Here is a 19,084-nt window from a genome sequence, read left to right as displayed (position 1 = left end):
ACATGCTTTGAGACGAGGAACGTACAAGTCCTGAACAAGGGGTAAAGGATGGAAGAAATAGGTATACTAGTTCAATCTACCTATGAGTGCATGCTTGGACTCGACAGGAAGGCACGCCATGTGGAAGGAACGAAGGACTACCCTAAGATGGACTTTAAGTGACCGTAGCGCATACTACCTTATGACACGCACAGTGATTTAATGATGGGAACTTAAGGATGTTGTTGTTGTCTCCTCTTGGATATTGTCTAGGCTCTCAATCTGATACAAGGCTGTGCAGTACTTATGAACGCACACCTTCCAGACATCCTCCAGTCACGCTACGGCTAAGGTTGTACGACAAAGTTATATAAAGAAAACTAAACGCAGTGACCTCAAAAGACCATATTCATCTTAAGCTTATCCCCCTCCACAATCACCCCCCTCATCGCCACAAGCTCCTCCATATCCCACGGACAACTCACATACCTCCCACCCAACCACTCCCTCCGCTCAGCTGCTAACCAGGCAATCGTATCCCCAGCCATCTCCGGCTGATCAGGAAACCTATCTCGCATCTCCCCCGGCAGAACACCCTCGCTGATCTTCGTCTTAATCGCGCCCGGATTCACACACAGCGCCAAAAGCCCCTGATCACCGTACTCCAGCTGCAACGACTCCGTCCACCTTAGGATCGCAAGCTTGGAACTCCGATAACTGGCACCCCGCGACCGAGCGCTCAACGCACCGGAGGAGGATACATTAATCATTGTGCATGAGCCATTGCCGGTGGCATAGCTCGAGAGTTGCATGGGCAGAAACACACGCGTCATGTTGAACAGTCCACGGAGGTTAACCTCCCATGTTCGCCAGTACACATCCGGGTCTGCTTCAAGAAACGGCTCGATTGGCTCCATATGCGCTGCATTGTTCACGACGATATCTAGGCGTCCTCCGAAGGCCTCTGAGACCACGCCGTGCATTTCCTCCACGCTGTCGCGGCTGGCAATATCAACCACACAGTTCAACACGGTGGGTTCAGGGCGCCCGGCATCTACGGCAGCGGACTTGAGATCCGCGACAAGATCGTCTGACACGCCGTACAGGTCGGCAACTGCGATTACGGATGCCCCTGCGCGCGCGAACGCTGTCGCTGTGGCGTAGCCGACTCCGTTTTTCCAGGCGGCGCCGGTGATTAGGACGTGTTTACCATGTAAATCTAGGTTCAGGGGGGAGATGTAGTCGTAGGTTGTGGAATGGTGTTTGGAGGTGAAGGTGCCGCCGGATAACACGGCTTTGGTGGACATTGTTGATGTGTTGGGTAGACGAGATCTGAAATTATGACGATGTGGGATTGTGCAATGATCAGGTAAAGTGTTGGTTGGTGTCTTCTCAAAGATAAAGATGAATGCACGTATGGATACGAACTAACCAAGGTACTCGGAGTAAGCCGGGCGGGAGATCTAGGGTGGAGTTCGGTAGACAATGTATGGTTGTCAACATCCAGATCAAGATACGATGATAAGAACAATGACTTCAATATTAATGAATGAATTATTTTGGGTATAGTCTATAAATGATCGTATCACACATCACCGCGCAAACAATATACAAAAAACGAAAGAAATCAACCAGCTCCCGCGTCTAGAAATGCGGCGCATTAAGAGCCATCACACACAGCAGCCCAGCAATCAACCCAGCACAAGGCAGCGTCAACACCCAGCCGGAGAAGATAAACGCGATCTGGCGCCAGTTAACGGCGGAAAGATCATAGTTCATCAGGGCCGTGCCAACAGAAGCTCCGAGCAGACACTGCGTAGTCGAAACAGGCAGGGACAGACGGGACGCGAGGAGGACAGTAACGGCAGCACCAAGCTCAGTGGAGAAACCACGGGTGGGCGACATCTGAGTGATCTTGTTACCCAGAGCCCTCATGATGTGGTATCCGTAGAACCAGAAACCGCCACCGAGCAAGAGACCAGCGACAACGAGCATCCAGACGGGGGTACCGGCCTCAGTGTTGGTGACGCCGGATCGGTAGGTGTTGTAGACACCGACCCAGGGGCCGACAGCGTTGGCGACGTCGTTGGATCCATGCGCGATGGACATCAGCATGGCAGAGACAACCTGGCAGTAAGTCCACATGTGCTCGACGCGGTCGTCATAGCGCTTTGCGCGCGAATGGATGTCACGGAGAAGCGCAGAGTCGTGGGTGATGACATCGCGGGTAACACCCTGCAGAAGACCGAACTTGGTGTATCCCCACCACTTCTTGGGGTTGGCCCAGGAGAGCTCACGGACGGGGTCGAGGAAGCGCTCGTGCGGGCCGAGCGGGGCCTTGCGCGGCTGGATCTCGGGGCTTGCGACGACCGAGTCGGGGAGGCGCTCCTCGTCGCGGTTGTTGAGGGTCTTCTCTTCCTGCTTGGCTTGGTGCGAGGTGGTGGCGTTGCCGCCGGCGCGGACCTCGCCGTAGGCGTCTTCGTAGTGGTTTGTGAGGGCCCATTCGCCCTGGCGGGCGAAGAAGAGGGGTGGGTTTTCGGTGAGGAGGAGCGGGCCGAGGATGACGTGGTAGAAGCGGACGCGGGGATCCCTTCGGACGAGGCGGCGGGTGAAGTAGGGGACGAAGAAGATGTAGCCGATCGCCAGGCAGCCGAAGAAGCAGCCGAGAACAATACCGGCGGCTTTGCCGGCGCCGAACTCTTCGAGGGAGGGGGCGGTGGGGGCTTCGATGGTGATAAAGAGGGCGAGGATGCCACCTGTCAAGGCCATGTAGAAGGGGATGAGGCGCATGGCCCATTTGAAGGGGTCGCTGCGCTCAAGAACGCTGTACTTGAGGGTTCCGAAGATGATGGCGGAGAAACCGCAGGCGATGGCCGGGGCGACACCCCAGGAGGCGGCGGTTTGCGAGACACTACCGCCGGTCCATTCCCAGGTGATGTCGGCGCCGGTCGCGAAACCGACACCAACGAGAGCTCCGATGATGGTCTGGGTGGTCGAGACGGGCCAGCCGAGGAAAGTAGCAGTGGTGAGCCAGGCGGCTGAGCCGACTTCAGCGCAACCCATGGCAAGCATGAAAGTACCAGGGTTGCCGATGAATCGGTCGGGGGTAATGATACCGGACTTGATGGTGTCGGTAATTCGACTACCCAAGGCGACAGCACCGACGAATTCCGTGATACACGCCAGGATACCGACGTGCCACATCTTCAGGGTGCGCGCAGCGACTGAAGTCGCATAGGCGTTGGCGACATCGTTGGCACCGTTACTGGCACAACTGAAGACAAAGGCCATCGTGGTGATGGCCAGAATCCAGTCATACTTGGCGGTGATTGGAGGGGCAGACATGGTGAAGGCTGTTCTTCTGGCAGGAGACTTGAAGCTGTCGAGTGCTATCGAGTGCTAGCAAGAAGCTACCGTTGGCGAAGACAGGCCTTGGAGAGCCGGTTGAGGGGGAGTGAGCGTGTGAGTGTGTGTGACAGAAGGAGTCGCAGATCGGTCGGAAACAGGAGGATTAAGTAGCAGATCCAACCGGCCAAGATGCAAATCTTGCAACCGCCAGAGGCGAACTCGACGTTGTAGAACATCCACGCCAAGTATCGCCCGACAGAATCCATCTCGAGCTCGAGCAGAACGTGAGCACTGAACGGACAGACATTGGCTGTTGGCCAGCTCGACAGTCAAGGCGACCCCAGAGGAGCGGACTTGGCGCTGCGCAGGCTCTTCCGCGGCAATCAACCAATCATATCGATTTATGTAGCACGTTCCTACTTCCATGGCCAGCACTGAATCTTAGCTATTTGCTTGGCACTGCCATTATTGGCTGTATAGTCCGCCAAGGCTGGAAATCCTCCGCCAAGGGTCCTTCTCCGGCATGGCAAGCCAATGGCCGCCTCTCCAGGCATTTTTCGAGGGCAGAGCACCCGATCACATCCTCATTCGAGCAAAGCGATGGAGTCATGAAAATTGAGATCAAACGTCCCTGTTGCATCAGGTGGCGCTCCTCGCATTGCTTCGCACGTGGGGGCTGTCCACGCTTCTTATGGCCCTCGCTCTTCCTCGATCGCCAGATGCAGATTTCGACCCTGGCTGTGAAGCATCACCGTGACATCTGTGGCTCTCCCTGGGGTCTTGGCGGTGCAGCCGAAGTTCTGGAAGGCTCGGGGTCGACCGATGTCTCGAAGGCAAGGGTTCCATATATACAGCGTGGCTGGATCTGCGAGTGTACGCAGTCTTCGATGCAGCTACCTCGGCCGGAATTCTTGCAGATTTAGGTTGATTGCCGTGCCCACCAGCGGTATCGCCGATGATCGTCAGTGGACAATTAAATACCGCGTATTGATTCCAATGCAGGTTGCTTATTCTGGGCGTATCAGACGCCTGGGGGTTGTAAGCGTAAGCCGTAAGCCGGGCGTTCTTCGTCTTCCTGGGCAGGCTTCACATGGGGGTTTGTATAGGACGTGGCATGCTAAACACTCTATACAACCCGCGATGTCGAGTCATGGAGTTCTTGAGGGTGTCTTGCAGGCAGCAGATGTCGCGATGGGTATCAAGGCATCCCCCGCGCATCTCATCAGGAGCAGCTGCGAAGTTCTTTCAACCCTCTCGGATTCGGTGGTTGCAGCTGCTGTACTAGGGGATACACTACTCAAAAGTGTACCGAAGCCTTCATCCAATCCTATGCAAGCTATCGCTAGCTACAGCAGCAGTCCCTGAATCGATCTACTTGGAGTAGACTCCGTACTACAGGTCGATCTCTTTCACAGGTACCAACTCAGTCTCAACTCTCGAGGGGTCGCCCGCATATATATGCAAAAGCAGTCTGCACTTGCCACTCGCACTCGACTCTTTCTCCAATCTCCCAGGTTTAGCGAGATCACCCAAGACAACAGTCCCCACTAGCGTGGCACTGCAGGTGGACTGGTGGATGCACCTGCAGCCCCCGCTCCAGACCCTAAATCCCGATGGCTGCGTCGCGCGGGTTGGAGAATCCAAAACGGCAATTCCTCGCGTGACCATCATGCGATGAGGGTGAGCTAGAGCTGCGCGAGAAATCGAATCTGGCGCGGTGTCGCGTGTCTCGCTGCCTCTCGAGACAGATACTTCTCTTAGTACTTTATCCATGTTCTGCGGGATTCTGTGCGGCGTGGTGAGCTCCGTGATACGTTGTAATAGAGCTGACTGTTTTCAATTTCAACGAGAGAGGACCAAAGACGTTCTTGAATCTTGTCTATCACGATGCGGCGACTTCCGTGTTTCTCTTCTACCTCCAACCTTCTTCGCCGAGTTTCGACCTTGCAGATTATGTACTTGCTTCCATCGCGGGTGGTGCAGGAGCAACATACTCCGGACACCCCACCCTAAAAGGACCCGGATCCTGGCCGAGCCTAGAATCAAATCCTCCGCATAGATTGCAGTAGTAAAGCTGGCAGGGATACCCCTCACCGATACGATCCTGCTTAGAGAGTCTGGAAACGAGGGCGTTACAGTTTCCCTCCACCCCCCCCCATATCTGCTATTTTCGTACAGGGAGCGGATGGCCGGGTATTCCAGGTTTCTTGTTCGCAATCATTTACTATGCATTAAGATGTCAATTTTTGCAGAGATGTAGTCTTCTTTGGTCCTCTTTGCTCCAAGGAGCATAATTTTGTTTTTACATGAGCAGTCATGCGTGATATTCTCATTCTATGAAGCAGTAGAGCGCGCGAGGTCGACTTTGAACCTTATGCCGCGGGGGTCCATGGAGGAGTTTGCCGTACGCTCTTGGGTAATTACATCCTCAGAAGAACTACCGCTATGTCTCGCATGCTGTGATAATTATGCTAGCTTTCTCAATATGTTAAATGGGAGGAAGGAAGCCAGAGTGGGAGTGGGAGATAAAGCGGGTAGTGCACCGATATATTTATGTCGACCACACACGGGATCAAACCAAGTACAGGGAATGAAACCAGGAATCGGTGTTCCGTGAATAGAATGCTCAAGCAATTGGTCCAAAAATATACTCAGATGGTGATTGTTTTGTTTTTGGCATGCTGTCTACGTGTGCGCTTTTGCTGGAGTCTCCGTAGATCGATCCGTCTCGACAAGGCCTGAAGCTCAATAGAACAGATGCCTTGCATTCGGGTACTGAACGGAGGATATATACCATTAATTGAATGGTTCTAGTACATACGACCACAGGGTGAGGAGAACAGGGCTTCCCGTCCGCTCAGCCGTACTTAAGCCTCACGCCGGCTGGTTAGTAGTATGGTGGGTGACCACATGCGAATCCCAGCTGTTGTATGTTTTTTTTACGAGTGTAGCGAGTACACAGGCGACCGCAGGGAGCTCTTCAATCAAAGCACTGATTTCTTTTTACTAGAATCTAAAAATATTCCGTCGAAAGCCATAATAATCCTCATGTTGACAAGCGTAACAGAAGTTGAGCCCGCTGCTGTTTGCGCCGTTTGCATCCATTGCTTGGCGCTGACTGGAGCAGCATCATCTCTCCAACAACAAGAAATCATCATGGGCTCCCTCCACACCTTGCAGCGCTTGCTGCATTCCGTGATACAATACGCGTGGTATCCATTGGCTACGGCTTTCGAGCTCGCCTCCAGGGGCCTAGACCTTCTACCCTCGCTTTCCTCGAACTCTCCCTCCCCTGGGCTACAGCCAGTGAGTCGAGTCAATCGTCCTTCCTGATGCATTGACCTAGTATCATAGGAACCACAGGCGCCTCAGAGTGACCTTCCCACCCATCCGCCCAATGTTGAGGTTATCTACACTCGTTGCTATCTTCCCCCTCGAGTTACAAAAATCCTTACCCGCGGAGGTGGGAACTTCATCGGATTTATCAACGATACCACTGTCCTGAAGTATCCTTGCATTCCCGGGGACTTGGAAAGTCTGAAAGTCGAAGCTCAGCTTCTGGAGGCTGTGGGACAGCACCCTCGAATCATTCCATCCCATGGACTGACAGATCATGGTCTGGTTCTCGCGTATGCGCGCAACGGGAATCTCTCGGATCACATTCAATCGAATCCATCAGTACCATTGTATCAGAGGCTAGACTGGTGTAGACAAGCCGGTGAGGCGGTGGAATACATTCATCGAAAGAATGTTATCCACTGTGATAGTAATCTTCGAAACTTTCTACTTGACGAGAATCTGGACCTTCTTCTTGCAGACTTCCAGGGGATGCTCAAGGCTGCGGATGGCACGACAACACTTCTAGATGGGCTTTCCAGGGAGTCTTCTAAATCGTCTGCACCCAGACCGCATGGGGATTATGCAGATAGGAAAACCGACTTATTTGCCCTTGGCTCTGCAATCCATTTTATCATACTGGGCGCTGAAATATTCCCGGACATAGACAGCAATAATGAGAAGGACGATGATGAGATAGCAGCTCGGTTTCAAAGAAAACAGTTTCCGACAGATGATCACGTATGCGCCCAGATCACAGCAAAATGTTGGAATCAACTGTACAAGTCTGCTGGAGATTTATTGTTCGACATAGTCCAGATCCAGCAGTCCGTCTCGAGATAGACCAACCCTTTCACGAACCATACACGAGTTATTTGACACTTGGAACATATGTCACCTCTCTTAGTCGACTGGGTGTTGCGCTGACGCAGATGTACGTGTCGAGCCAGAGGTTGGCACAGTCTGAGCCGATGTACGGGCTCCAGGCGGCGAACTGTGAGTTGTTAGGTATGATCCCGGCGATACTTGGGGTGGGCGCGTGGCCGTGAGGGAGTCAGGGGTGGAGGTGCCTGCCTGCGCCGCAACACACACGTAGGTGTCTAACCAGAGATTCTTACAGTCTGAGTGATAGAAATAGCACAAGCGGTTCAGGTAGATCGGCAGTGGGGTTTCCTTGTGTAGGAGACCCACGGTCAAGCCTTGCAGCCAAGCGAAATACGCGCCTACTCTAACCCTAGGCTATGCTAACAAGAATAACAATACAGTTCAATCTGCAACATGCGTGCGATGAATGATCCGTTGATCTCGTCTGCCGACATCTTATTGGTAAGCAGGCCCAGCCACGCTGGAGGATCGATTTATTCAACTCTATTAGGAACGCTGGCAACACGGTTCCGACCTCTCCGATGACGAGCAGCGCGAAAGAATTTTCGGCGAATTTGTCACTCTCGGTGTAGACGGCCAGCAGCCCTACAGAGCACTGAGGGTTCGCAGAGGAGCCTCCGCGTCAAGGCTGTTGCCGGAAGAACGGCAACTCCTGGATCGTGTCCGCCAACCCGCAGAACGCTTTACTCATAGTCACCTTGTCTCCTGGCTGCGCACCGCCTATGAGCCATCAACTGAACCAGCTTTCTCCGCACTTGCCACTGCACTGGAGACCAAGTTTGGAGACCGAGATATGCTCCTAGATGATCCCACCCTCTATAATTTCGGGGATGACTGGCAACGTATCTTTCTCCGAGCTCCCCAGCTGCTCGAAGTCCGTCAAAGTGCGGAAGAAAACCGGGAGGACCTGGAAGAGATACTGCATCCCGAGGACGAGTTAGATGATAGTAATGACGACGATGAACGGTCTGAGGGCGACTTTGACTACACTCCATATCACTGGGCCATGGTTATCGGGCGTATCCACATTGTTGACCAGACGACGTTGGCCGCAGGAGTTCCTGATGCTGGAAAAGTCCTGAGTGTTTTTCACGATGCTTGTGGCCGGGTCATCCGTTCATACCGCGAAACGGTCAACAATGCTGCTGATATCACCTCGGTAGACAACTGTCTGCTCGATGAAAACCCCTGTTGGGCCAGTGGGGAGACAGGTCCTGATTACCGCTGGGGAGCGCCATTAGGGCCTCCTTACGAGTGAGCTTAGCAAGGCCGGGAAACGCTCGCAGATAACCAGGAAATCAGAGCATAGGCCTGCAATTAATCACCCTTATGCGCGATGATAGAGCGACCGCGCTAGCTAGCTCCGGTACTTTTATCCGCGTTCAAGCCTCACGCCGGTTGGTCAGTAATATGGTCTTTTATTAAACAGCTGTTGTTTGTTCTTGTTATCGTTTTGCTTGCGAATAAATGCTCACACATCCCAACCACAAAAAATCTGTTTCAGCACCTCTACGCACCCATGTGGATATACTGCGCCCAAAGCGACGGCCTGTCGATATTCCGTGCGCGGATCCCTCCTACCGCAGCTTGCAACGCCCTGGCAGGGCTATTCAATCTACTGCTCCTATCTGGATCCCAGTTCGCCAGCAGCTCCGCGTAAAAGGCGCCCGCAACCTCAGCACAGATTGCGTCGTTGGATGGCCACATGGCCGCAATCGTATGCGCATAGCCGGCGACCTGGAACCCGCTCGCTAGGTGCAGAGCCTCGTCGGCCAACTCGGCGACCTGGTTCTCTGCCGTAGAGCAGGCAGAGAGATACGCTAACCAGGAGCGACGGAGACGTGACTCGGCAATCTCGTGGACAGTGAGTTTGTCGGGCTGTCGAGGCCGGTTGGGAGATGATTGTGTTGATGTCGATGACTTCGTTGAGCCCGAAAATGGGTGGGGCTGCAGGGCGAGAAAGCTCTTTGACGGATCAAGGAGATCTGAGGCGCCGTGGCAGGCAAAATGAACGATGCTGTGGCTACGTAGTGCGTGTAGGACGGCTTTCGCGGACGGCTGGCGCATTACCTGCGGTTGGGACTTAAGGATAGTCGTGCTTGAGGCCGTGGCTTCCGTGCCCACTGCTTTGCTCGCTGCAAGTCGGAGAGCATCAGTTATCTTTGTCTGCTCCTGATCTACTCCGGAGAGGTTCCACATCCCTGGGGTCTCAGGCATCGTGACGAGGAGCAATGACTGGTGCTTGTCGTGTTCTGTCTGCAGACCCATGAGCTTATTCTCCTGTTCAGAGACGAGTACGTCCCCCGCCGCCGGCGATAACCCCCTTTGCTCGATAGGTTTTGGGATGGTAGCCACCGCCCGTTCCCGGGCGAATCCCAACGCCTTGATCGATGGTGTGTAGGAAGAGATAACATACGCAAACGCATTTTCCCCAACATGGGCAGCCTCGTTGGAGTGAATGCCCGCCGCATGAAATGGTAGGGCGCTGGCCAGGCCCGTTCCTATCCACCAGACACGAGGGAGCAGATCAGCCGTGACAGCTGCGCTTGAGGGCGTAGGCTGATTGACAAGTACTCCGAGTTTGTCAAGGACCAAGCGGACACAGTTCGTCCAGAGATGAGCTAGAAACCGCCGATCTCTTTTATCCTGCTGTCTCGCCGTGTCTGGAGGCGCTCCGCGCATGCCACTGCCTGTGCCGCTACCAGCACCCCTTGTTGTCAAGTCGAGTCCCGAGGCACGGCGGTACGTTTTCACTTGGCGAGCGCTGAGATCAGGCAACTCAAGCCGGGTTATTGCCTGCATAGGCCGCACTAGCAGTGCGTCGCTACTGATCTCTGTCACATTGACAAGGACAATGGGGCCGTTCACGGAGTGACAAACTAGCGTCTCGGACAAGGGTGGGAGCAGGAAGCGTTCGAAGCCTTTCACTTTACGCCGGATGTCGCGCAGGCATCCCTCCAGACTAGCCGCTATCTCTTCGACATCTTCCAATATTCCTGAGCGCGCGGTCGATGACGATGCGCGCCCAGAATATGCCTGCGGCAGCACCTTCAATGATTTTGCGCGAACCTTACCGAATCGATCTGCCAGACGTCGATCCGCTTTGCGAAGAGCTGTCAGATCTCGACGCCCATCGATCAAGTATCCGAGGATAAGGCCACGGCCATGCTCCAGGATTTCGACTGCACGGGCTGGATCTAGATCTGCCTTTAGCAGAAGAGAACAGGCGTCCGCCGCTAATCCGGACACCTGAAGCACGGCATACTGCTGGTCCGCCTGGCTGAGATAGCGGCTACAGACGAGAGGCAGGATCTCCAGTGCCTTCTCGGCCAGCTCGCTGGCTTTCTCATATTCCCCCTTCACTGCATGTAGTCGCATTGCCTGGCGGGCAGCTGAGAGTCGCCGGAGGGGCATGATGCCGCGTGACCGGAACACACTCTCTGAATGTCTGATCGCCATGACTCTATCTTCCTCGGTATGCGTCTGGTCGTATCGGTCCGAGAGTGCGGTCGCAACAGTATCCAGAAGATGGTCACGCTCTGGGAGGCCAATTGCGGTGCGATCTACTGCTTCTTGTGCTTTGTTGATGGCTTTGTCAAGGTCGGCGAGGTTCGCTGTATGCCTGTATCGAGTCGCTAGCGACACCGCAAGATGGTTCAACCGGGCGGCAAGCTCCGTGGGGTAACGCACCGGTGTGTTGTCTACGGCTCTCTGCGCCGTGTCGATAGCGTCATTCAGGTAGTTTTCCTTTTCTGTGTGCTCATAGCGATGCACGAGAAGGATGGATAAGTTCTGTAGACACTGTCCTGGATCATTCAGGGACCCTTCTCCCTTTGGCGGATCTTCAATAATCATCTGCACGATGCCAATGGCTTCATCGAGGTTTTTGATATTGTTCGTCCGGAGGAACCGCTCTCTCAAGCATTGCGAAAGGGTCATCAAGCGACCAACAGCTCCTGGCTGGCCCGTATACACTGGGAAAAGAGATTCGCGTGCAGCTCGGATCGCGGCGTTCAGCTGTCGCATGTCTCCAGACCACGTAAACTGCATCACGCGGCTGCTGGCAAGCAGCCACAGCCAATGAGGCTTGTTCGACTGTTTCGTTGATGTTGTGACATACTCGGTCGCGTTGTCGATGGCCTGCTCAATGTCGGGTCTCTCCCCGCGCTCAAGGAGATATTGTGTAAGCATCGACAATCGCTTCTCGTAAAAGAAGTCGTCGCCCGTCGACTCTTCCACTGCCTCCTGCGCGTTCTTGATTGCCTCATCGAGATGCTCGCGCTTCCCTTGTCGGTACAGCTCGAAATGGTTCTCAGCCAGGGTTTCGAGCACAGCGTCGACCGGCACGCGGAGGGTGTTCCGCTGCAGCACTGCCTCGGCGCTTGCGATGCGGCTCTGGATCTCCTCTACTGTCTCATAATTCATGTCCTCGGGAGCTTGACTCATCTCATAACTGTGAATGCCTTGGAGTCTTGGAGATAAACCGTGGTATTAAATGGGAGACTCTCAACAGAAAAGAAAGCCAAGTGGGCGCCGGACTGGCGCAGTCGAGCAAGGGTCTAAGTAGTTTTTCGGCTTTGACACCATGCATGCAGGCGTCTATCTGGTTGCGTACTGTACTTACTGTCTTGTCCTATCGCATCGCGCCTCCGAGCCATCCGCCCGTACAGTCGTACCCCAGGGTATTCTGCACTCGCGAGCTAGTAGTATGCGCGATTTATTTTTCTTCTATAGTCTCTGCCAAGTGTGTTACCTTGAGAAATCAACAAGGATGGAGGACGAATGGGTAACTTCACCACCACTCCAGCCCTTGCACCTTGAGCTCAGGTGATGGGTGATGAGCCCCTCCCCCGCCCACTGTATAAGCTGAGTACGGTAATTGGCTTTCTTTAACCGTATCTGCTCTCTTCTCTTCCTGAAATAACTAAAGCAGCCCATCTTATTGTCCCGGGGCTGGCCCAATCGATTTGCCGGCGGTGGAAAAGACGAGATATAAATATTCACTGTACACTAAGCGTCCAAGGACCAAAAGGAAAGCAATCCCAACACCTGCCCCTTTCACTCCAAATCAGCTTCCAGCTCGACTCACCACTCACCCGCTAACGAAAATGGGCAACCTTCACAACGCGGTGCGCCGCAGCGACCTGGACGAAGTCCGCACGCTGGTCGGACGCGGCTCCAACGTCAACGCGATCGATAAGCACGGCTACACGCCGCTCATGGTCGCATCAGAGAACGATAACTACGAGATTTGCGAGTACCTGCTGCACCACGGCGCCGCGAAGTCGATCCGCCACGCGACTGCCGACGGGGATCGCGCGGTTGACCTCACGGAAGACGAAGATGTCCTCGAACTTCTAAACAGTTATATGGAGCAAGAGGAAGATGAGGCGCCGGGAGGAAATCGGTTTGGTCCGGTATGTCTGTGTGGCTTTTCCTTTCGTTTTCTGTCGTTGCTGTTCGGCGCTTATATTGTGGTTGCTGATGATGAATGTGGTCGGATGAGGACAGGGGATGCCGGTGCCGGATGGGAATATCGATTGACAGTCGCCTGTCCATTGTGAAGATTCAGTTTCAAGGATTCCTGCTTGCGAGGGGGGGGGGAGTGTTTGTCCCGTAGGTAGCGAGTGTAGCCTCGTTCATAACAAAATGACAGCGCTTCTGTCCAATCATCTGCCAATTCCACACAGCTTTAGCTTCGGCTGGACGGACGTGTCAGCGCGGCACCTTCAGCCAGCCATAAGCTCGAGAGTGAATCCAATGGAATCCTTGCATGTAACAGTCTAACCCCTCAATATGGAGGTCGTGGCCTCGCCTGCCCCTCCATCCGATCCCCTCGCTCCACTTTCGCGTCGGATGCTGAAAAGACTGCAAGAACTCCGAAGAGGAAATTGATGATAACAACACACAGTGCTATTGAATATACCATGATGGCCGCCATAAAGCGAGCGCTGATAATTGCCAGTCCGTTCCAGGGACTTCTTGGTCCACTCGCTGATGCGGAAGCCATGAAAAAGGTTCTGCTCAAGCAGGGGTTTAACATCATCGAATGTTGCAATTCAAGCGCTACCCGCCGAGGAATCCTAGATGCATGGCAGAGCCTGATCGACGCAACAGCCGCAGGGGATGTGGTTGTCATCTACTACTCGGGCCACGGAGACCTCATCCGGCCCAGCGAGGAAGATGCAGGTGACGACGACTTCAGCATAAACGAAGAGCAGCAGAGGCGATCGCCATTCCAGGTCCTCGTGCCCATGGACTACGACCAAACAACAGACTCCGACTTCAGAGGCATCGTCAACTGGGAGATATCCTACATGCTCCGCGAGACCACCAACAAGTCGCGCAACGTGACCGTCATCATCGACTGCTGCCACTCCGGCCGCCTCTTCCGTGATGCCTCCAAACCCACCGTAGGCGTCTTTGAAGCCCGTGCCAGGGCACTCCCCCAGCCACGCCACCACGCCATCGCAAACTTCATCTCCCGCCTCCGCAGGGAGGGCCACTTTGACGGCGAGCTCGACATCACGGGCAACCAGCACGCGGTGCGCATCGCCGCATCAACCGCCCACGAGTCCGCGATGGAGTACGCAAACGCCCGCGGCCTCTGGCGCGGCGCCATGACCGAGGCCCTCGTCGCCGCCATGGAGCTCTTGACTCCCCACGACACCGACACCGACCCGGACCGCGCCGTGTCCTGGCGGACAATACTACTCCACGTCCAGCGTCTTGTCCAGGCCCGGTTCCCGCAGCAGCACCCACGTGCCGAGGGCCCCGCAAACCGCGTGCCGTTTTCCTTGCGCCACGTTGTGTCTGGCGCCCTCAAGTATGTTACTGTCGTCAATGGCACCCCTGTTCTGTCGGCGGGGACAGTGGTCGGCGTGCGTGTCGGCGATGTTTATTCACTCTTCCCGCTGGACGCGGAGGAGTTTGCTGTGAAGTCGGGTTCGGACAGCCACCAGCAACGACAGCCGGAGGCGACTGTCGTCGCCGTGACTGCCTTCACTGCGAGACTGGAGTTGAGTTTCTGGCCCTCCTGGGCGAGCTTCCAGGGGCACAGTGCTTTTGCTGTGCTGCGGCGTCAGAAGATCGACACATGGCCGGTTGCTGTGGAGGGGGGTCTGAGCGGGCTTCGAGAGGCGGTTGGGCAATCCAAATATCTGCGGTTACATTCGGACAGTGATGGCGGCTGTCTTGCTACCTTTCAACGTGATTCCGACGACACGGTGCGGCTGTTCAACCGCGATGGTGTAAGCATCGCCTCGCAGCGCGTGCACAGCATGGACGATGCGCATGGCGACGCCCTCTCGGAGATCGTCAAGGTCGCCGAGAGACTCGCCAGGGCACAGCGGGTGATACAACTGCAGCGCCCATTCCCGAAGGAGACATTATACCACGGCGTCACCATTGAACTCGGAACCGCGAAGAACGGCAACCCTGATCGTGTGTTCGCGGCCACAGCAACCGACATTACCTTCACGGAGGGGGAGCCCATATACATAAAATTGGAGAACAACGGACCTGATAGGGTCTACATCAGCATCTTCGCCATCGACGGCATCGGCCGCGTGTGGTCCATGACGGAGAGCAACCCCTCGGGCTACGAGCTTCATCCGCAGGAGACGGAGATCATCGGCGCGGATCCGTTCGACTACATCACGGGCATGCAAATGCAGTGGCCAGAGGGGGTGGAGATGACTGATCGGCCACTTGTCGAGCACTATTTAGTTGTCCTAGCTAGCGCCCCTGTCGAGCTTGGTGACCTCGTGGACTCAGTCAACTATGACCTAGAAGAGGCATCCCGCGCTCCACCTCCTCCCGCCCCAAAGCCGGTCAAGATCCGGTATGACGTTCGCCATATATCCTATACTGTCTATCCGATGGCGTCTGGTAAAACGGCGGTGCCGCCTTCGGATGTGGAAACAAAGGTGCGGATATCTACCCAAAGTATAGCCCGGCAGCTGTTCGTCGACGACAGCGAAAGTGACGGGGAAGAGGGGGGTCCTGGTGTCCCAGCAGCGGCCCTTGACGGCCCAGACGCCATCTTGGCTCCAGCTGAGGGAAATGAGCAGACAACACATGCGGTTCCTATGACCGTTGCATCTAGGGTAGACGACCCATGCGTAATTATAATTTATCCCCCATTTCTTTCTTACTGGGAAGACTGGCTAATACAGCAGCGACTCTGCCAAATGCACAGGGATTCGTCGGCGCGCTCATCAGGTTCAACAAGCCCTGCTGTGTCTGGGTTATCAACGAGCACGATGAAGAAATCACCGTCGTAGTGTCCAAATACGCGCCGAACCGCATCCTCACGGGGGTCGGTTTGAACGCTTCCCCTGTCGGCGGAGGGTTCGATATTACTTCCACGGTACGCCTTGACCATGTCATTTTTCCATGCTACATACGAGCTTACCTGGACCTGTGGGACTGCTCATTTCCGAATGACATTTGCTCCTCTCTCTGGTTGACAAGTAACTGATAAACGTAATCGAGCAGACGTTCTCCGGGCCTGCAACGAAAAAGACTCTCGCGGCGCGCGGGGAGGGACCGGGTGCCTCGCAAGGAGTATTCCCGCTGTGGACACGGAAAGAAGGGTTTGGTCTGATCACCATCTTTCGGGGTCCTGAGCAGATCTTGTTCAGCGAGAATGATCGGGTGCCGCTGGGGGCGACGGCGTACTTTCGGAACCTGCCGGATTTGCACATTGTCGAGTATGGACATAGACTGCTCTGATCTCGCCATGCTTGATAGACACTTGTATAGGATGGTCTTTGCAGGTAGGTAGCTGGTTGTCAACCCTCAGGGTTGTTGGTGAACTTAGGTGCGTCTAAGTAAGGGATATATGAATATTTAGTCACTTTTCTTTAGCTATTAGCTTCCAACGCAAGAATTATGTCTTTTCGAATTTGCTTGGTACTGTAAACAGGTACTGTTGTGCGCTTACCCAGACCCCTCGCCCGAGGGCGTCTTCCAATGCGCGAACCATTGTGACCCAACTGCGTAACAATGTAGTCATCCAGCCATCAGATTGACCAATATTATGCAATCGCGCTTGCTGATTGCCAAGTAAGGTCATGCGAACTACTGTATCTCCGAATGCCCCCTGGCCACTAGAGAGTTGTATCCTTGCATTCGGCGACGATTTGCCAATTACCGCACAAATTTGATCGGACACACGCACTCTAATCATTTCTTACCCTGCTCAACCATATCGTTCTCAAGGATTAACAGGAGTTCGTGAGGGAAAGGCTCAGATCCGATCAATCTCATCGCAAAGTAAGCTGCAGGTAAGCACGACATCAACTGGGATACACGGTCTAGGTCGTGTCATAAGACTAGCACAATACCCGGGAGCTCCGAGCCAGACGCCAGTGGTCTTAGTTCCATTTCAGCAAGAATTACATTATAAATATCTGTCCTTTCACCCCATGAGGACTGACTCTATTGACGAAACCAGAAGACTGACGTCTCCGCGTGTTATCTGTCTAAGCTACGCACGATTCATCGCCCTTGAACCATTATGCATCCCACTGTCTTTGCCGCAGCGCTTGCCCTGTCTCTGGCAACAACACCCAGCGTGGCCCAACAGGGCGAGCTCAGCGTGATTCCAGAGCGCTCTTCGATCCAGATCAATGCGACCTCTCCGCCAGAATGCATCGACGGAGATGCAGTCGTCGGCAGGGGTAATCAATGCGCCCAGATAAAATCGGACTTTACGGAGCAATCTGGGACTCCCACGACTTCCCCTTGAGACTCACCGTCCCTCCTCGCACGTACCTCACGTTTGCGAGCGAGAGTGAAGTGGTAACCTACAATCTAGCCTGGCAGTATAACCGGCCAGGCAGTGTAAGTGAAGCGCCTCACCTCCCAGATCGTCCTTTCCCCCATTAGCTGTCTTTGTGCTCGCAGAACAAACCACTCCCTAACAGAGCGCAATAGACGCAACCAAACGTTCTAGAGGGGATTTGCCTGGCCGACCCTTTCTCTAGGACATGCACGTATGGGCCGGGCTGGACTCGGGATTCCGCGGGCGTCATCCGGCCTTGGTCCGATCCAGGGGAGGAGGAGCAAGATCGTACTAATATTGGGCTTGTTTTGCTATTGGAATAGGGAACTTGGCACCCCTCTCATCGGTCTGTAGTTGCTTGTGTGTTTCTGTTGAATCACTCATTATGGAATGAGTGATAATGTGATTGCAAAAGAAAGGGGATTTACTTTGAAAGCATTATAAATAATTGAATTTCCTCTAGAAGTTCGGGGTGCACCTGCACTGGAATCGTCTTTCCCTTTGGGGTAGCGGCTGGCTGTTACCTAGGTACGTACCCAAGGCGTAACAGCTGCCTTGGTGGATGATTCATGTCCGAAGGTCCTGAGATATTCCCACAAGGGGATGACAATAGGATACTAGTGAATGAATTCAGGATTCAGGTTGTTGAAAAGAAGCGGGCTTCATACAACGCCTAAGAGTCCACCGACCACCCTGGCCCCAACTTCATTGAAGGCCAGAGGAGCAGGTCATCAAGTGCCAAATCAGTCAACGAAGACAATGCAAACAGTGACCGCAAAAGCTCTCCAGCTAATTTGATTATGGAACTATACTATGAACCGGATATCGCTGTTCCCAACCTGTCTTCCGTCAGGGGAAACTATTTATCTTCGCGTGCGCAGTTTCATCATCACCCCATGAGGCCACAGCCCATCACCGAACCTAAAAAGGATAGTACCCTCACTAAGACTATAGCCTCGGCGAGTCTCTTACCTGGGTCTCACGCCCAGAAGTGGTAAAGGGGAAAGGCGTACATCACAGAGCCCGCGATGCGCAGTTCTTTGCGTGGCCCTGTTTAGGTGAAGAGAATTAGCACACCATCCTGCTCAGGCCTGGACTGGCCACCAGGGAAGGTAATTACATACCTTGCAAGCAAGACCGTAGTATCCTTACAGCCCAGATCTTTCCGGGCCCCCATTCGGCTCAAACTCCAGCACCTGAAAGCTCCCAATATCGCCCTGCAGCGTGGTTGTGCTGGCCTTTGTGACTGAGAACTCAAAGTCCTCACACTCGTCGTCCGAGAAGAAAAAGACCCGCTGGTTGCTTGGAAGGTCGCCGACCGTCACATCCTGGCCCCTCGATAGATCCGCAGAGGTGCAGTAGTCTATCTCGGAGGATTCCCAGTACCCAGTCGTTACTTTCCAGGCGCTTGCGGCGAAGGGGAGAGCGAGGAGGGAAAGAGCGAACCTCATAGTGATGGGAGTGGTAAGTTTCAAAGTCGGTGGGCGGATGTACCAATTCCGAGCGACAAGCAAGGGGAGATAGGTAGGCGGGTGGGTAGAAGAAACGTACGGTGATGGACAGCATGGGAATACTCCGTAGATCTTATTTATAATTCCTCGAGAGGGCCCAGAACAAACGTAAGAACTGCCCAGGAGTAACTTACGTAGTGAGCGCCAAAGATTTACGGTGAATTGGGTGGTTCCCGCCACTATGCAAGGGATGCATGATATCACCACTATCACACACGTATCACACTGATTCCCC

General features: G+C 54.2%; 9 protein-coding genes across 9 annotated transcripts; 5 read left to right on the top strand and 4 right to left on the bottom strand.

The window, feature by feature from the left end:
- Nucleotides 1-77: 77 nt before the first annotated feature.
- On the bottom strand, nucleotides 78-1,360 carry BJY04DRAFT_188212 (SDR family NAD(P)-dependent oxidoreductase). Its single transcript, XM_073711180.1, has one exon. The coding sequence runs from the start codon at nucleotides 1,284-1,286 to the stop codon at nucleotides 375-377; it is 912 nt and encodes a 303-aa protein (XP_073571672.1). The 5' UTR covers nucleotides 1,287-1,360; the 3' UTR covers nucleotides 78-374.
- Nucleotides 1,361-1,514: 154 nt separating this feature from the next.
- BJY04DRAFT_54445 (inorganic phosphate transporter) lies at nucleotides 1,515-3,592 on the bottom strand. Its single transcript, XM_073720608.1, has one exon. The coding sequence runs from the start codon at nucleotides 3,322-3,324 to the stop codon at nucleotides 1,624-1,626; it is 1,701 nt and encodes a 566-aa protein (XP_073571671.1). The 5' UTR covers nucleotides 3,325-3,592; the 3' UTR covers nucleotides 1,515-1,623.
- Nucleotides 3,593-5,005: 1,413 nt separating this feature from the next.
- On the top strand, nucleotides 5,006-5,419 carry BJY04DRAFT_188209 (uncharacterized protein). The gene has a single exon (XM_073711179.1). The coding sequence runs from the start codon at nucleotides 5,099-5,101 to the stop codon at nucleotides 5,384-5,386; it is 288 nt and encodes a 95-aa protein (XP_073571670.1). The 5' UTR covers nucleotides 5,006-5,098; the 3' UTR covers nucleotides 5,387-5,419.
- A 1,064-nt stretch (nucleotides 5,420-6,483) lies between these two features.
- Nucleotides 6,484-8,806, top strand: BJY04DRAFT_217923 (kinase-like domain-containing protein; the record flags this gene model as incomplete). Its single annotated transcript, XM_073716179.1, has 6 exons — nucleotides 6,484-6,633; nucleotides 6,682-7,429; nucleotides 7,483-7,597; nucleotides 7,672-7,755; nucleotides 7,929-7,989; nucleotides 8,039-8,806. The coding sequence occupies 6 exons, from the start codon at nucleotides 6,484-6,486 to the stop codon at nucleotides 8,804-8,806; spliced, it is 1,926 nt and encodes a 641-aa protein (XP_073571669.1).
- Nucleotides 8,807-8,995: 189 nt separating this feature from the next.
- On the bottom strand, nucleotides 8,996-10,783 carry BJY04DRAFT_188206 (CHAT domain-containing protein). The gene has a single exon (XM_073711178.1). It carries the CDS (start codon nucleotides 10,348-10,350, stop codon nucleotides 9,058-9,060), a length of 1,293 nt encoding a protein of 430 aa, XP_073571668.1. The 5' UTR covers nucleotides 10,351-10,783; the 3' UTR covers nucleotides 8,996-9,057.
- Nucleotides 10,784-12,484: 1,701 nt separating this feature from the next.
- Nucleotides 12,485-13,233, top strand: BJY04DRAFT_188204 (ankyrin repeat domain-containing protein). The gene is made up of 2 exons (XM_073711177.1): nucleotides 12,485-12,965; nucleotides 13,060-13,233. Exons 1-2 carry the CDS (start codon nucleotides 12,657-12,659, stop codon nucleotides 13,090-13,092), a joined length of 342 nt encoding a protein of 113 aa, XP_073571667.1. The 5' UTR covers nucleotides 12,485-12,656; the 3' UTR covers nucleotides 13,093-13,233.
- A 245-nt stretch (nucleotides 13,234-13,478) lies between these two features.
- On the top strand, nucleotides 13,479-16,284 carry BJY04DRAFT_207328 (caspase family protein; the record flags this gene model as incomplete). Its single annotated transcript, XM_073713844.1, has 3 exons — nucleotides 13,479-15,476; nucleotides 15,749-15,919; nucleotides 16,048-16,284. The coding sequence occupies 3 exons, from the start codon at nucleotides 13,479-13,481 to the stop codon at nucleotides 16,282-16,284; spliced, it is 2,406 nt and encodes an 801-aa protein (XP_073571666.1).
- A 726-nt stretch (nucleotides 16,285-17,010) lies between these two features.
- Nucleotides 17,011-17,767, top strand: BJY04DRAFT_188201 (uncharacterized protein). Its single transcript, XM_073711176.1, has one exon. It carries the CDS (start codon nucleotides 17,072-17,074, stop codon nucleotides 17,300-17,302), a length of 231 nt encoding a protein of 76 aa, XP_073571665.1. The 5' UTR covers nucleotides 17,011-17,071; the 3' UTR covers nucleotides 17,303-17,767.
- Nucleotides 17,768-17,881: 114 nt separating this feature from the next.
- BJY04DRAFT_188200 (uncharacterized protein) lies at nucleotides 17,882-19,032 on the bottom strand. The gene is made up of 3 exons (XM_073711175.1): nucleotides 18,463-19,032; nucleotides 18,311-18,388; nucleotides 17,882-18,259 (listed from the first exon to the last, which is right to left on the bottom strand). The coding sequence occupies exon 1, from the start codon at nucleotides 18,787-18,789 to the stop codon at nucleotides 18,487-18,489; it is 303 nt and encodes a 100-aa protein (XP_073571664.1). The 5' UTR covers nucleotides 18,790-19,032; the 3' UTR covers nucleotides 17,882-18,259; nucleotides 18,311-18,388; nucleotides 18,463-18,486.
- Nucleotides 19,033-19,084: the final 52 nt, after the last annotated feature.

Source organism: Aspergillus karnatakaensis (assembly GCF_047715665.1).
Source record: "Aspergillus karnatakaensis strain CBS 102800 unplaced genomic scaffold BJY04scaffold_22, whole genome shotgun sequence".
NCBI lineage: Eukaryota > Fungi > Ascomycota > Eurotiomycetes > Eurotiales > Aspergillaceae > Aspergillus > Aspergillus karnatakaensis.
Note: the sequence above shows the minus strand (reverse complement) of the source record. Positions and strands in the feature narration are given on the sequence as shown.

Coding starts and splice junctions, on each gene's coding strand:
- BJY04DRAFT_188204 (XM_073711177.1), top strand. CDS start 12,657: ATGGGCAACCTTCACAACGCGGTGCGCCGCAGCGACCTGGACGAAGTC. Junction 12,966..13,059: donor GAGGAAATCGGTTTGGTCCG/GTATGTCTGTGT, acceptor GGATGAGGACAG/GGGATGCCGGTGCCGGATGG.
- BJY04DRAFT_188206 (XM_073711178.1), bottom strand. CDS start 10,350: ATGCAGGCAATAACCCGGCTTGAGTTGCCTGATCTCAGCGCTCGCCAA.
- BJY04DRAFT_188212 (XM_073711180.1), bottom strand. CDS start 1,286: ATGTCCACCAAAGCCGTGTTATCCGGCGGCACCTTCACCTCCAAACAC.
- BJY04DRAFT_188209 (XM_073711179.1), top strand. CDS start 5,099: ATGTTCTGCGGGATTCTGTGCGGCGTGGTGAGCTCCGTGATACGTTGT.
- BJY04DRAFT_188201 (XM_073711176.1), top strand. CDS start 17,072: ATGCATCCCACTGTCTTTGCCGCAGCGCTTGCCCTGTCTCTGGCAACA.
- BJY04DRAFT_188200 (XM_073711175.1), bottom strand. CDS start 18,789: ATGAGGTTCGCTCTTTCCCTCCTCGCTCTCCCCTTCGCCGCAAGCGCC.
- BJY04DRAFT_54445 (XM_073720608.1), bottom strand. CDS start 3,324: ATGTCTGCCCCTCCAATCACCGCCAAGTATGACTGGATTCTGGCCATC.